The sequence below is a fragment of the Somniosus microcephalus genome, chromosome 14 (genome assembly GCF_052327205.1).
Source record: "Somniosus microcephalus isolate GS21.2 chromosome 14, FLI_Smic_1.0, whole genome shotgun sequence".
Taxonomy (NCBI): Eukaryota; Metazoa; Chordata; class Chondrichthyes; order Squaliformes; family Somniosidae; genus Somniosus; species Somniosus microcephalus.
This window is the reverse complement of record NC_141000.1, coordinates 74127136-74141256: the sequence shown is the minus strand read 5'-3', so window position 1 is coordinate 74141256 and position 14121 is coordinate 74127136. Positions and strand designations below refer to the sequence as shown.

The following is a 14121-nucleotide window of genomic DNA, read 5'->3' as shown; positions in this document are numbered from 1 at the left end:
TGTGTTTCCTGTACGAGGACACACAAATTTCTCTGAACACCAACATTTAATAGTTACCATTTAAAAAAGTTTTTTTCTATTCTTCCTACCAAGGTGAATAACCTCACATTTCCCCACATTATACTCCATCTGTCATCTTATTGCCCACTCATTTAACCTGTCTATATCCCTTTGCAGGCTCTTTGAGTCCTCCTCACAGCTTACTTTCCCACCTAGCTTTATATCATCAGCAAACTTGAATACATTACACTTGGTCCCTTCATCTAAGTCATTAATATAAATTGTAAATAGCTGAGGCCCAACCACTGATCCTTGCGGCACCCCACTAGTTACAGCCTGCAAACCGGAAAATGACCCGTTTATCCTTACTCTCTGTTTTCTGTCTGTTAACCAATCCTCTATCCATGCTAGTATATTGCCCGCAACCCTATGAGCCTTTATCTCATGTGACAACCTTTTATGTGGCATCTTATCGAATGCCTTTTGGAAATCCAAATATACTACATCCACTGGTTCCCCTTTATCTACCCTGCTAGTTACATCCTCAAAAAATTCTAATAAATTTGTTAAGCACTATTTCCCTTTCATAAAACCATGTTGACTCTGCCTAATCATGTTATGATTTTCTGAATGCCCTGTTACCACTTCCTTAATCATGGATTCCAGCATTTTCCTGACAACTGATGTCGGGGTAACTGGCCTGTAATTCCGTTTTTTCTCCCTCTCTTGAATAGTGGGGTTACATTTGCTACCTTCCAATCCGCTAGAACCGTTCTAGAATCTAGGGAGTTTTGGAAGATCACAACCAACGCATCCACTATCTCTGCAGCCACCTCTTTTAGAACCCTAGGATGTAGGCCATCGGGTCCAGGGGATTTGTCCCCTTAATGCTAACGGCTTAATGCTCTCAACAGGAAATTATTCAGGTTCATTGCTGTTTGTGGATCCTTCACGATGCTGGATGCTGCACTATTCATATGTTGAACCCAGTTACAAAATGATTAAGTGGTCCAGGTGAAAGTGAAAGTAATGGTTCAGTTATGTGTACTGGAGCAATGTGACCAGAAAGTGTAATGAAAAAGTAGCTGACCATTTGCATAGGTAGGAAAGAAGGCCTTCAATTAATACCTGAGAGTAAGTAAAATAATGTGCTAAGCATTCAAAACAAGATTGAGTTAGAAGCATATAATTATGAAGGGATATGACATAATAGCTATTATTGAGATGTCAGTTTTTGCATAGGACTGGGAACTTTATATTCTTGGTTATAACATTTTCGGAAGGGGACAAAATGGTGCGCTGGCAGTGTTACTAAAGGCTTCTATCATAGCACTGGATTGTAAGAGTGTCCTACGGAGGTTGTGTTGAAACAATACATATGGATAGATTTTTTTGTAAAGGAAGAGAAATTATTCAGTTTTAGTGTGCAATACATGCCACCATACTGTGGAGATAAGATCATTTGGAAGATCTGCATACAGTTTAGAGAAATATGCAAGAACAACACAGCAGTAATACTGGGTGATTTTAACTATCCTGAGATAGATGAAAATAAAGGTAATACACATGGTGAAAGTGTGGAATGCTTTTTAGAATGCCTCCAGGACTACTTCCTATTTCTGGTCCAACAAGGAAAGCATTGCTTTATTTAGTCTGGGAAATTAAGTTGGGAAAATTACTGATGAGAGTAGGCGAATAGCCGCCACAACATAGTTGATGTCAATATAAGAATGGAAAAGGTATGGGTGCAGGACTGGAAAAGGGTGAATTTCAGTAAGGTGAGAAAGGATCTGGCCCAAGTTAGCAAAGCAGGAAAAAAATAGCAAATAGGTTGACTGATCAATAGGAAATATATTTTTTTTAAATGCTAGCAGATAACAGGAAATAGTAAGGGCTTAAATAAGCATGTACAAAGTAAATTAATAGATAGAGGGTAGGGCCATTTAGGAATGAAGATGGAGATCTAATTGTGGAAGATGAAGGTATGGTGTTTCAGTTTTTACAATTGATGGTAGAAGTGAGAATATAGGTAGGAGGATAGAGAACAATTGTTGGCGATAAGTCACTGGGACCGGATGGCTTTTAGTCTGGGTTGTTAAAGAAGTTGAAAGGAGGTATCATAGGCTCTGGTCACACATTTTAATGTTTCTTAAATATGCAAGTTGTACCATGGGAGTTGCCAATGTAAGACATTTGTTCAAGAAGAGAAGGATAAATAGAGTACCTATAGATCGACCAGCTAATCTAACATCAGTTATGGGAAAACTCTAAGAATACGTAGTCTGAGATGATGGTGAGCATTTAAAAAATACAAGGGTTAATCGAGGACTACCAGCATGGCTTTGTTAAAAGAAAAGGTATGTTTAACAAATTTAGTAAGAGTTTCTTGAAGTGACCAATTAGGTAGATAAATAAAATGCAGTAGTTGTAGTGTATATGTATTTTCAGAAGGAATTTGATGAGGTGGTATGAGGCTTTTTAGAAAAATTCAGGCCTATCGTAGAAGAGGAAATCTAGCAGCATGGATAGAAAGTTGGTTGATGGACAGGAAGCAAAGCAGTAGGCTAAATGTGTTTTGTTCGGATTGGAGAAAGGTTCAAAGTGGTGTGCCCCAGAAGTCGATGCTGGGTGCACTTTTGTTCTCTATATATATTTTATATATAGATAGATAGAGAGAGATAGATTTGGGTATAGGGACCACAGTCTTGGACTTTGCTGATAACGTAAAGGTAGGGAGTTTGGCAAACTGTGCAAGACTGAAAAAGACTTCAGAAAGACATAGGTTAGTGGAAAGGGTAGACAGGCGGCAGGTAAGTTTAATGTGGAGTAGAGTGAGGCAGTACATTTTGGGAGGAAAAACGAGGAAAGAAAGAATACACTCAATCGAAAGATCCTGAAGGGCATTGGTGAACAGAGACACGAAGAGGATCAAATGTATAATTCCAAGTACAAATGCAGTTAGACAAATTCATAAAGGCCAGCAGCATTCTGGGTTTTATAAATGGGGATAATAGAATAAAAAGATTACATTTTTTTTTAATTATGAAGGATTTTGATATGGTGAACAGGGGAAGACTATCCTCTAAGATAATCCTAGTGTCCGTGGCCCTGTTCAGGGAACAGGTGTGTGAGAATTCAGTGAGTCAGGATCAACACCACCCATGAGTAGAAATGCACTGCAAATTTAAAACCGGTGTCACATTTCTGCTCACCAGCTCACCAAGGGTACTTAACATCACAATAGGTGTCTTGAGCAAGAACAAGGTGGTCTTCCATCTTAAAACATTTCATGTAATCTTTAACAGAGGGGCTTTCTGGAACTAACTGCTTTGGAAGCCTTCCTGAACAAAGGGTTTACTGAACAAAGGTTTTACCGAAACACAGCCAGCTAAATAGGTTGCCATCAATGAGCTATCTATCTCCTGTGTGCATAAATATTTCCTTCCCTCAAACCATGCTCCTGATTTCATTCCACATGGTCCAATTGGAAGAGGAGACAGTAATCCTAGTAATTTATCAGCTGAAGAAATCATGGCCTGTATATTCCAATCGGAGGCCTCCGCTGGAAAAAATCTACGCCCTTACCTGAGGGCTCTGGAGTTCCGGACTCTTCCACTCCTGGGCCTCTGCTCTACAAAATGCGCAGGGCCCAGGTATCCCAGGGGCGCATGTGGATGATGAAAGAAGGGAATCCCCCTTCATACTTTGGACAGCTTAGCCCTGTCAAAAGTATGAATGGGGATCACTGGGAAAAAAAAGCATTAAATAAAAAATTTTTAAATCACATTTTTAAAATTAGTTAAAATTACATTAAATTAAATATTTTAAACAAAATTAATTTTTTGAAAAAAAATTTGAGCTAAAAATAAACTTTAAAAAAAAAGTATTTATAAAAATTATAAATGAGTAGGAAAGAATTAGTTTTTTACTTTTTTAAACTCTCAAGCTGGTAAAAGCAGGCCTTGCGCCTGCTTTTACCAGTCGTAAGATTTTTAAGGGTTTTCAGCGGGCGGAGGTTCTGTAGAAAGCGGAACACTCCACCTGCAGAGGCCCTTCTCCAGGGCAGGCGTGCGATCTGTCAAGAGGATTCTTGACAGATCGGAAGTGCCGGTTTTCCGCGCATGCACTTCGCATGCCGGAAACCGGCACTTGCAAGGTCCCTACGGGTGTGTACACAGCTCGTACACACCCGTAGGCATCGGAAAATACTGGCCCATTTTTTTCCAACTGCTTCTGCTTTAGTTCTGCCTTACAGATAGGACTCATTGTTGCAGCAGTACTGTTCCTGCTAAGATTATCTATTTGTCTTCTCTCGTTCAAGAAACACCATACTAATACATTTACCCTCCCCTTCCATGGTGGATACTTTGTTAGCATTCATCAAGTATGGCACCCAGGAATGCTGAGATCAATGAGTGTTGAAGGGCAAACCCTCCAGTGGCTGGAGTTATACCTAATGCACAGGAAAATGGTCATAGTTATTGGTGGCCAATGATCACAGCCAGGACATTGCTTTAGGAATTACTCAAGAGCATCTTGGCCCCAAACATGTTCAGCTGCTTCATCAATGACTTTTTCTTTGTTATATGATCAGGAGTATGGTTGTTTGCTGCCAAATTCATGATGTTCAGTTCCTTTCACAACTCCTCCAGCAATGAAGCAGTCCATGCCAGCTACAGCAGGCTTGGACTGACCAAATTTGTGCCACGTAAATGCCAAGTAATGACCACCTTCCAACAAGAAAAGGTCCAACTACCGCCCCTGACTTTCATCGGCATTGTCGAACCATTAACATGGTAGTTGCCTTTCACCAAAAGCTTAACCGGCCTAACCATATCAACACAGTGGCTACAGGAGAAGGGCACAGGTGGATACTTTGTGATGAGTGGCTCATCTTGCCTCTCCATGCCCCTCCACCATCTACAAGGTTCATCAGGAACTAGTAGCGACTATGACCGGAAAGCCCTGCAGCGGGTAGTCAAAACTGCCCAACGCATTACCGGCACCCGGCTACCGACCATAGAGCACATATACCAGAAACGCTGTCTACGGAGGTCACGGTCCATCATCAAAGACCCTACCCACCCCAGCCACAGTCTGTTCGCCCTCCTGCCATCTGGGAGACGCTACAGATGCATTCACACCCGTACGACCAGATTTAGGAACAGCTTCTTTCCCAGGGCTGTCATCCTACTGAACTCCACAAATAAACTCTAAAGCCTGCACATCTGCCAATGCACTTTATTATGGTTATATTTATGTTAATATACTACAAGCCAAATGTATGTTGAATGTTTAAATGTCTTAATCCAAATGTACACTCTCTGGAGCCGCAAGCCTACATTTCGTTGTACTGCACTTGTGCACTAACAATGACAATAAAAGTTGATTTGATTTGAATGTGAGGGAAAACTCGAAGCTTGCCTGGATGGACATCTGGGACAAAGCAGTCCTCTTGATCAGTGCTCCTGCTACTCGACTCAATAGCCACCCACTTATTACCAACTCATTGTAACTGCAGTAAGTTCCATATACAGGAAGCACTGTAGCAACTCATCAAGGGTACTTCAACAGCTTTCCCAGCCTCCTGACCTCTACCACCATAATGAACAAGAACAGTAATATGAGAGTGCCATCACCTCCAAGTTCCACTCCATCCTGACTTGGACATGTACTGCCATTCCTCCTTTGTTGCTGATTCAAAATCATAGAATTCCCTATCCAAGGCAATCAAGGGAACGCCATCAGCACAAGAACTTCTGCAGTTCAAAGAGAAGGTCCACTATTACTTTTTCAGGTCCACTAGGTGGATAATTTTGTGCAGCCTTGCCAGTGTTACCTACATTCTGAATTTCTTCATTTAAAAAAAAAGCCTGCAGTCTCAAGTTTGTAGTGGAACAGAGAAAAGATTTGTCTTCTGATGCCAGGGTTTGGGGTATAATATCCCACTAATCCTTCCTCAGTTTGGATTGGTCATGTAATTTCTTACGGTTCAACTATCGTTGGTCAGAAATTGAGAAAACATCCGTAGTGTCCAGATTTATGATGCATCTGAGAGATTCGTGTACAAATGTATATCTGGGACTTGAGCTTTGTTCTTTATAAGCTCATTTTTTCACTCATTTGAGCCTGTGATTGTGTTTTTGCTTTAGTCCATCACTTTGAAATTATATTTCTTGCTGCCCTCCACATACTGAGTGAATAAGCTTGATGCATCTTGCTGCGTTTGCTGCTACGGTGGGGCAGTTCTAGGATTGCATCAAAGACATTTACCTAAAATCGTTTGTATTTAATTTGTCAACTGTTAGTGCTAAAATTTTACCCTGCACCAGAATCTTCCACTTGAGAGGAAATAATCATTTTGTTCACATCAAGAGCTTCAGCTTTCTACATACCACTGAGAATATTTCAGTCTAGGCACTTGTTTTCTTTAATGGCAAAACATCACGTAAATCTATTGCAAGTGAATCATGAACCATCAAGCAAGTTAAAGGCTTATTCTTCTCGTGCTGTGACAACATGGGCCACTTGGATTTCTTTGGACTTTGTCTGCAAGGCAGTTATTGGAATAATCAGTATGTGTTTGCTAAGCATTGATGCATACTTTGTTGCCACAGTGCTCTGAGGTGGCCTTTAATATTAAGTCATAGAGAATACCACGTTTGTTTTCCATGTGACTTGGACATAGTTGATTTATATATGGAGGTTGAGCAATTGAGAGAGAATGTCAGATTACCTACTTTTAGTATATGATCTTCTATATTCTTCATATTTGATCCTCCACACACCAAGTTTACCCCTCTGACCAGGCATACCGAGAGCTTTAGCATTTGTTTGGGAGTAATTGTACTCTTCAATCCAACCTACTTTTTTTATCGCCACAATCAAAGAACTAAGGAGAAAATCTAGAACAAAGCCTAAAACAGAAAGTGTCAGGCTTGCAAAGCTACCCTGAGAATAAAAATCTGAAAGGGACGGGGTGCCATGATTGTTCTCTGTGAACAGCAACCTATTTAATTTATGTAGAGGATGATTGAGAAGAGCCATACTGTGAAGATAGGTCATTTAACATATTTCTTCCCTGAATAAATTCAACAATCACTAAATAGCGTTTTGTGGTTAAAGAGCATCAGACAAGTTACAAGTTAGCAATTAAGTGAGAGTACCACAAAAGGACAGAAATGGAGAAGCAAAGGAAAAAGGCCTCTAAACCTGCTATTAAAAGAATGAAAAATGTGCTACTTTCCATTGAGTTTGGGCTACAGAAGATTTCCGGTATACCCTTTGCTGACTGCATTGTATACATGTGGGATTACCAGAAAAGGAAGAAAAAGAGACAAATAATTTCAAGTGTAGCAGACAAACATCAGGCTAATGTGTTGCTAAAAAGATAGCTAAAGCAATGTTATGCTGCTTTTGTTTTGATGGAGCACAGAGAGAGTGGTACTGAAGTGGAGATCTGTGACTTCTAATCGCCATTCTTCCTTTCCTTTTAGTGTGTTGGCTTGTGTTATATTAGGCCTGTTGGGAGCCCAGTAGGATGGAAGCTCATATTTTGCTCTGTACCCAGCATTAACTCTTGAAAGCTGACGGATGTCAGGTCTTGGACAGTGATTATGTACAGAGTTTACCCCCTATACAGAGATGTGCAGACAATGGCAAAAGTATTGAACTTTGCAATGATACTTTGTCAAAATATATATACCATGCAGTTTTGGGAGTTAATTTGGAAAAAAATTACACAGAAACCTAATTGGAAACTCTATATATTTTTAAAACTGGACAAGTGGAAGATTGCAAGCAGTAATTTAGTCTCTAGGTTTGGAAAATTAACAAACCACTTGAGTTTAACACTCATTATAATCAAAGGCAGTAACACCAATCAAAGTTTTTGATTGGTATTACTGCCTTGTAATCAACTCTCATCAAAAGTTATATTTGAACTCTGGAAAGTTTAAGCCTGATTTGGAAAAGTATGTATAGTATTTGAAATTACTGTATGACAGTATGGGTTTAAAGATACTCATAACTGATACCCATCTTCAGGATAATTTATAGGGTAAATGAATGTACATAAAAAAAAAAATTAAAAAAAATTAAAAAAAATAATAAAAAGTCCAGAACATAATTCAATACACATCAAGAAGCTCTTTAATTGAGATAGCAGTCAGGATATGAATGGATTTGTAGGAAATATGAAGGAAATTCACATAATGGATGGGGCGACCCGGTCTTGCAAGTATGGTACAGCAATACCCTGGGCACTGAGATTAAACTGTATTGCATTTACACTACAGATAACACAAGTAGTATTGTGTAGTTTAATTCACCAAGAAAAGGAGATGAAATAAAAATAATAAAATAAACTATACACTGAGGCAGCAATGTTTCATACAAGGTTGTGTCCTGTGAAAATTCTGATGGGTAAAATTACAAAGGATGGAAATTTCAATAAATGAAATTCTTCCTCAAAAGTCTCTACTGTAACATGTATGCTAATGATCCTCCAAGTAGGTGAAATGGCAATACGTTGAAAATTGATGTGTAATATTCCACCCTATTGAAGCAGATAGTAAATATTTTGTAAAACTATGAAATAGTTGTCTAATTTGACAGATCACAAATACTTTCAAACAATTACTTTAAATGGTAGCTTGGAGGATACAAAATGTGTACATTTTAATTTGCGTTAATGTCTTTTTACAGTTTGTTTTGTTTTTGATTACAGGTCATCAAGAAAACAACAATTTCTGCTCTGTTAACATTAATATAGGTCCTGGCGATTGTGAATGGTTTGCTGTACCTGAGTCGTACTGGGCAGTTATGAATGACTTCTGTGAAAAGTAAGAACATTTTGCCAGTAAGCATGACTGTCTGTTATATGAAGTATATTTTAAATTCACGTGAAAAAGTACTAGAAAAACATTTGAGTAGTTACATAGTGAACATGTGACATAAAGCCTAACTATTTTGTCCTTTCCAAAAGGCAATTTAGGATCTCCCTAAAAAGATATGGTAATCACAGGCATAAAGAATTGGGGGCTGGATTTTCCTTGTAGCGACATGGTATGATTTGATCTCGCCCCCCCTGACCTCGCAACAGCTCCAACATGATATCTGCTCTATCACAAAGACCACTTACTTCCACCTCCGTAACATCGCCCTTCTCTGCCTCTGTCTCCTCTCTGCTGCTGCTGAAACCCTCATCCATGATTTTGCTACCTCCAGACTCGACAATTCCAATACACTCCTGACCGACCTCCCATCTTCCACCCTCCATAAACTTGAGCTCATCCAAAACTCTGCTGTCTATATCCTAACCCGTACCAAGTCCCGTTCACCCATCGCCCCTGTGCTTTCTGATTTACATTGGCTCCCAGTTTACCAAGGCTTCAGTTTAAAAAATCTCATCATTGTGTTCAAATCCCTTCATGGCATCGCCCCCTTCCTATCTCTACAACCCTCCAAGAGCTCTGCGTTCCTCCAACTCTGACCTCTTGTGCACCCCCCATCCCCTTCACCCTACCATTAGTGGCCGTGCCTTCCATCATCTAGGCCCTAAGATCTGGAATTCCCTCCCTAAACTTCTCCGCCCCATCTCCTTTAAAGACCCTCCTTAAAATCTACCTTTTTGACCAAGCTTTTAGAAAAGAAAGATTTGCATAGATATTTTGAATTTAGCTGACATTGGATTAGAGTACCACCCTTTCATCTCTGGGATCTGGATTTGAACCCAGCCTGGACTGATAAGTTGAAAACCTTCTGTCTCAGTTGTAGTTGTTTTTCGTGAAGTAAATTTAGACTTGGTTCCTGAGCCCACCACACAGGAATGCCAGCATGTTGACAGTTTTACTCAGGCATGCATGACTGATTTGGACTGTACTGCTGTTGCTTTTAACACTCTTGCCATTTTGCCCAGGAAGTTGGAAAGTGAATTTGCGTTTCCTAGAAATTACTAGATGAAAAAAAGAACAAGGTCCTTCAGATTGCTTTCCACCATTGTGGTAAAAAGAAAAGAAAGACTCGCATTTAGATAGCACCTTTCATGACCTCGACGTTGTAAAGAGCTTTACAGCCAATGAAGTAGTTGCATGATACAACAATAATGGAGTTTTAGTCGAGGTCGTGGTTTGAATTCTCAGTTGGTTTGGTTTCTCATGATAAACTGAAGCTCCTATTTAAAACAATTATTCTAACAAAACTAGTTATATTTGACCAGAAGAACTAATTTTGTAAGTTTCAGAAGTGCTTGGGCCTAGAAAGTTAGCTGTCATTCTAGTCTTATGAAACAACAGTTTTGAGTAGATAATGTTGTTTCCTTAATAGGAGAATCAAATGTTTGGTGCAGAACTGTACTCTGTTCTGAGGATAGGGTTTTTGGGGCAAGGTAGCAGGATCTTTATTCCGAATTTGACTTATTTTTGACCTGTCTCTGCAATACTCTTATTGAATGCTCAAAATGCAAAAGTTTTTGTCCTTGCAGCACTGACACTCCCAGCTTAACAGAACTAATCTCACCAGTGCATACTTTTGTTTGTGGCATACCTCACAAGACATCAGTATCCCTCAAAACAGAAATTAGCCAGATTTGTTTCCATCATAATACTGGTGGTTCAAATGCCATTTACAGATTATTTTAAATATGTCAGTTATTCAGAAATGATAGAAATTACATTTAGATTTGTTTTGTTAAAATTGCTTTAAAGTATTGAAGTGGATGGAAGTCTGTTGTGCTGTTTGCTAAATGTTAATCTGCAAATTACCTTTACAAGAGATTCAAAGTTCAGGTGCTTCAAGCACTTGCTATTTCCTACAAAAGGTATAAGGACCATCCTGCGGTGCTGTTGATTTTTTGTTTACAATATGGCTTTCATTAGCATGACATAAAAGTGAGACTTGCCAAATTTTTCAGCAGTCTTTGAGCACAGCCAAAAAACTAATCTTGATGACAGGCAGCCTCAAAAATTGACATTCTATGTTGGTTTGTGAGGCTTTCATGCTGCATGGCTGATGCTTTATTTTAAGAACTATACTATTACTGCTTCTGTTACACTTCTGACATGGCAATAGAATCAATAATCTGATCGTGCCACCTTCAACCTGTCAATTCAAAAACATACGATAAGTAAAATTATTTTGAAGCTGTGTCACATGGCCACCACTTATAGAATTACATAGAAATTACAACATAGAAGCGGGCTATTCGGCCCAACAAGTTCATGCTAGTGTTTATCCGCCACATGATCAGTAGTCCCATGTGTCCACTCTGTTCCCATATCCCTTTATTCCCCTTTCCTTCAATCACCCATCTAACCTATTCTTAATTGTTGACATGGTTTCTACATCAATCACTAGTAGTGCATTCCACAGCCGCACCACTATTTGTGTAAAAAGGTTTCTCCTGCCTTTTCACATAACTTCCTTGGATGTGTATCCTATATTTATGTCCCCTTGTTCTAGACGCCTCAGCCACTAGAAACAGTCTGGTTTCTATTTGCTCTGTCCCATCCTTTTGTAATTTTAAACACCTCTATCAAATCACCTCTTAATGTCCTCTGTTCTAATGAAAACAGCTCACATTTTTCAAGCCTTTCTTGCATTTGTATACCAGGTAGCATCTTGGTGAATCTGCACTGTACCCTCTCTATTGGCTCAACATCCTTCTGATAGTGTGGAGCACAAAACTGCAAACAGTATACTAACTGGGATCTTACTAAGGTTTTATATAGCTTCACCAATGCATTTTGACTTTTATATTCTATGCATGTTGACATAAAATCCAATATTCTGGCCATATGCACTTGATGTGTTGCTTTTAATGTCTTGTGAACCTGAACCCTTAAATCTCTGCTCTTCCACGTTAGCTTGCTTTCTCCCAATCAAAGTATACTCTTAATTTTTTTTTACCAACATTTACTACCTTGGATTTACTGACATTGAATTCCATCTGCCACATTTTAGCCTGTTCCACCACCTTACCAATATCGCTTTGCAACTTCCTTTGGTCCTCAGAATTATTTACTAAACCCTGTTAGAATATTGTCTGCAAATTTGGACACCACTTCCTCTGGCCCTATATCCAAATCATTGATGTACAGAATGAGCAGAAGCAGTCCCAGAACAGAACCCTGTGTAACACCATGACCTATTTCTAACCACTGAGAAACTGCCCTTAATGCCTACTCTCTCTTTTCTCCCTTCTAACCAGTTTGTAATCCAGACTGTAATCCAATTTACTACCCTCCCTCTACTTCTAGTGCCTTTAATCGTCTCCTTTGTAGCATGTATCAAAGGCTTTCTGAAAGTTCATTTATACCACATCCACTGCATTTTAGTTCCTCGGAGTCCACATCACGGAAGACCTCTCCTGGTCCCTCAACACCTCTCTGGTGAAGAAGGCCCAGCAGCGCCTATATTTCTTGAGGAGGCTGAAGGGATGTAATCTGTCACCCCTGATCCTCTCTAACTTCTACCGCTGCACTATAGAGAGCATCCTGACAAACTGTATCACGGTATGGTATGGCAGCTGTAGCTCCCATGACCGGAAAGCCCTGCAGCGGGTAGTCAAAACTGCCCAACGCATTACCGGCACCCGGCTACCGACCATAGAGCATATATATCAGAAACGCTGCCTACGGAGGGCACGGTCCATCATCAAAGACCCTACCCACCCCAGCCACAGTCTGTTCGCCCTCCTACCATCTGGAAGACGCTACAGATGCATTCGCACCCGTACGACCAGATTTAGGAACAGCTTCTTTCCCAGGGCTGTCATCCTACTGAACTCCACAAATAAACACTAAAGCCTGCACATCTGCCAATGCACTTTATTATGATCACATTTATGCTAATATACTGCAAGCCAAATGTATAAATGTATGTTGAATGTTTAAGTGTCCTAATCCAAATTGTATACTCTCGGGAGCCGCAAGCCTACATTTCGTTGTACTGCACTTGTGCACTAACAATGACAATAAAAGCTGATTTGATTTGATTTTACCCACCTACCATATCAGTCACTTCCTCAAAGAACCTGATCAAGTTTGTGAGAGCTCTATCAGGTTTCTGTCAGGGAATTTATGTAAAATGTAGGTGGTTGAGCGGGCTGCAGCTGCATCTTTCTGCAGCCTGTTTCTTTTCCACGGGTAATGCATGGAACAATGGCAGGGGTGTTAGGCTCATTGTTCTGTCTGTCACTCCACCTGCCTAGAGAAGAACTAAAGCCAAAACATTACTTTCTATGCACATTTTCTTCTGTGTATGCTTGCTTAAATTAATTTTCAGTGGGCTGAAGTTTAAGGACCCTTTGCTGGATAAGAGCCCAAGAGTTGGTTTTAGAAAAAATAAAATGCCACTTCTTTGAAAACAAATTCAGCCCGATGACACAAGCATGCTCCAATAAACCTATAATGGAAAGGTATAGATGTTTCCGATGCAACAAATTCCCAGACTGTACTAGGGGCAAGTCCACTGCTCCTCTCTTTCCCCCCCCCCCCCCCCCCCCAGCAGCCAGAATTGCTTTGCAGTTTGAAAAACTGAGCAGCATTGCTTTGAACCCTTGGAGCAAAGCACCTGGCTGCTATCTTGCTCGCTCTTTTATAAGCTGCTCATTTTAGATTGCAGTAATGAGTACATCTGTAGTTTTCACAAGACTGCTAATTGTCTGAAACGATTTTGGATTTTAGTGTAAATGTTACTGAAATATTTCAAAAAATGTAATTTCTCTACCAGGAACAACATAAATTTTTTGATGGGCTCATGGTGGCCAAACTTAGAGGATCTTTATGAAGCTAATGTACCCGTGTATCGGTTTATTCAACGCCCTGGAGACCTGGTATGGATAAACGCTGGTACAGTGCACTGGGTTCAGGCCATTGGGTGGTGCAACAACATTGCTTGGAATGTCGGTCCTCTGACAGGTACTACTATTATTGCATCTGCCAAACTAGTACATACCATTCATACCTTTACAATAATATAGTTAGATTATTTGCAGGACTATATCATCTGTCAACTAGAAAAAAATTATTTATACCAAAGAAGTATAGTATCATTTTAGAAGGACTTTTTCAGTGGCCTATAAGTAGCAATTTGTATATTTATACAGTGTATTATTAGCAT

General features: G+C 39.8%; 1 protein-coding gene across 4 annotated transcripts in view; it reads left to right on the top strand.

Annotated features, from left to right (window-relative positions):
* kdm6a (lysine (K)-specific demethylase 6A) overlaps positions 1–14121 on the top strand; it is a 317166-nt gene that overhangs the window by 285765 nt on the left and 17280 nt on the right. For all 4 annotated transcript variants that reach the window (XR_015080830.1, XR_015080829.1, XM_086006692.1 and 1 more), the window contains 2 exons: positions 8729–8843; positions 13732–13919. Coding sequence is in view for 2 of the 4 variants with exons in the window: in XM_086006692.1 (XP_085862818.1) it covers positions 8729–8843; positions 13732–13919 (303 nt within the window). In the remaining 2 variants the exon portion in view is untranslated. The remainder of the gene's footprint in view (positions 1–8728; positions 8844–13731; positions 13920–14121) is intronic.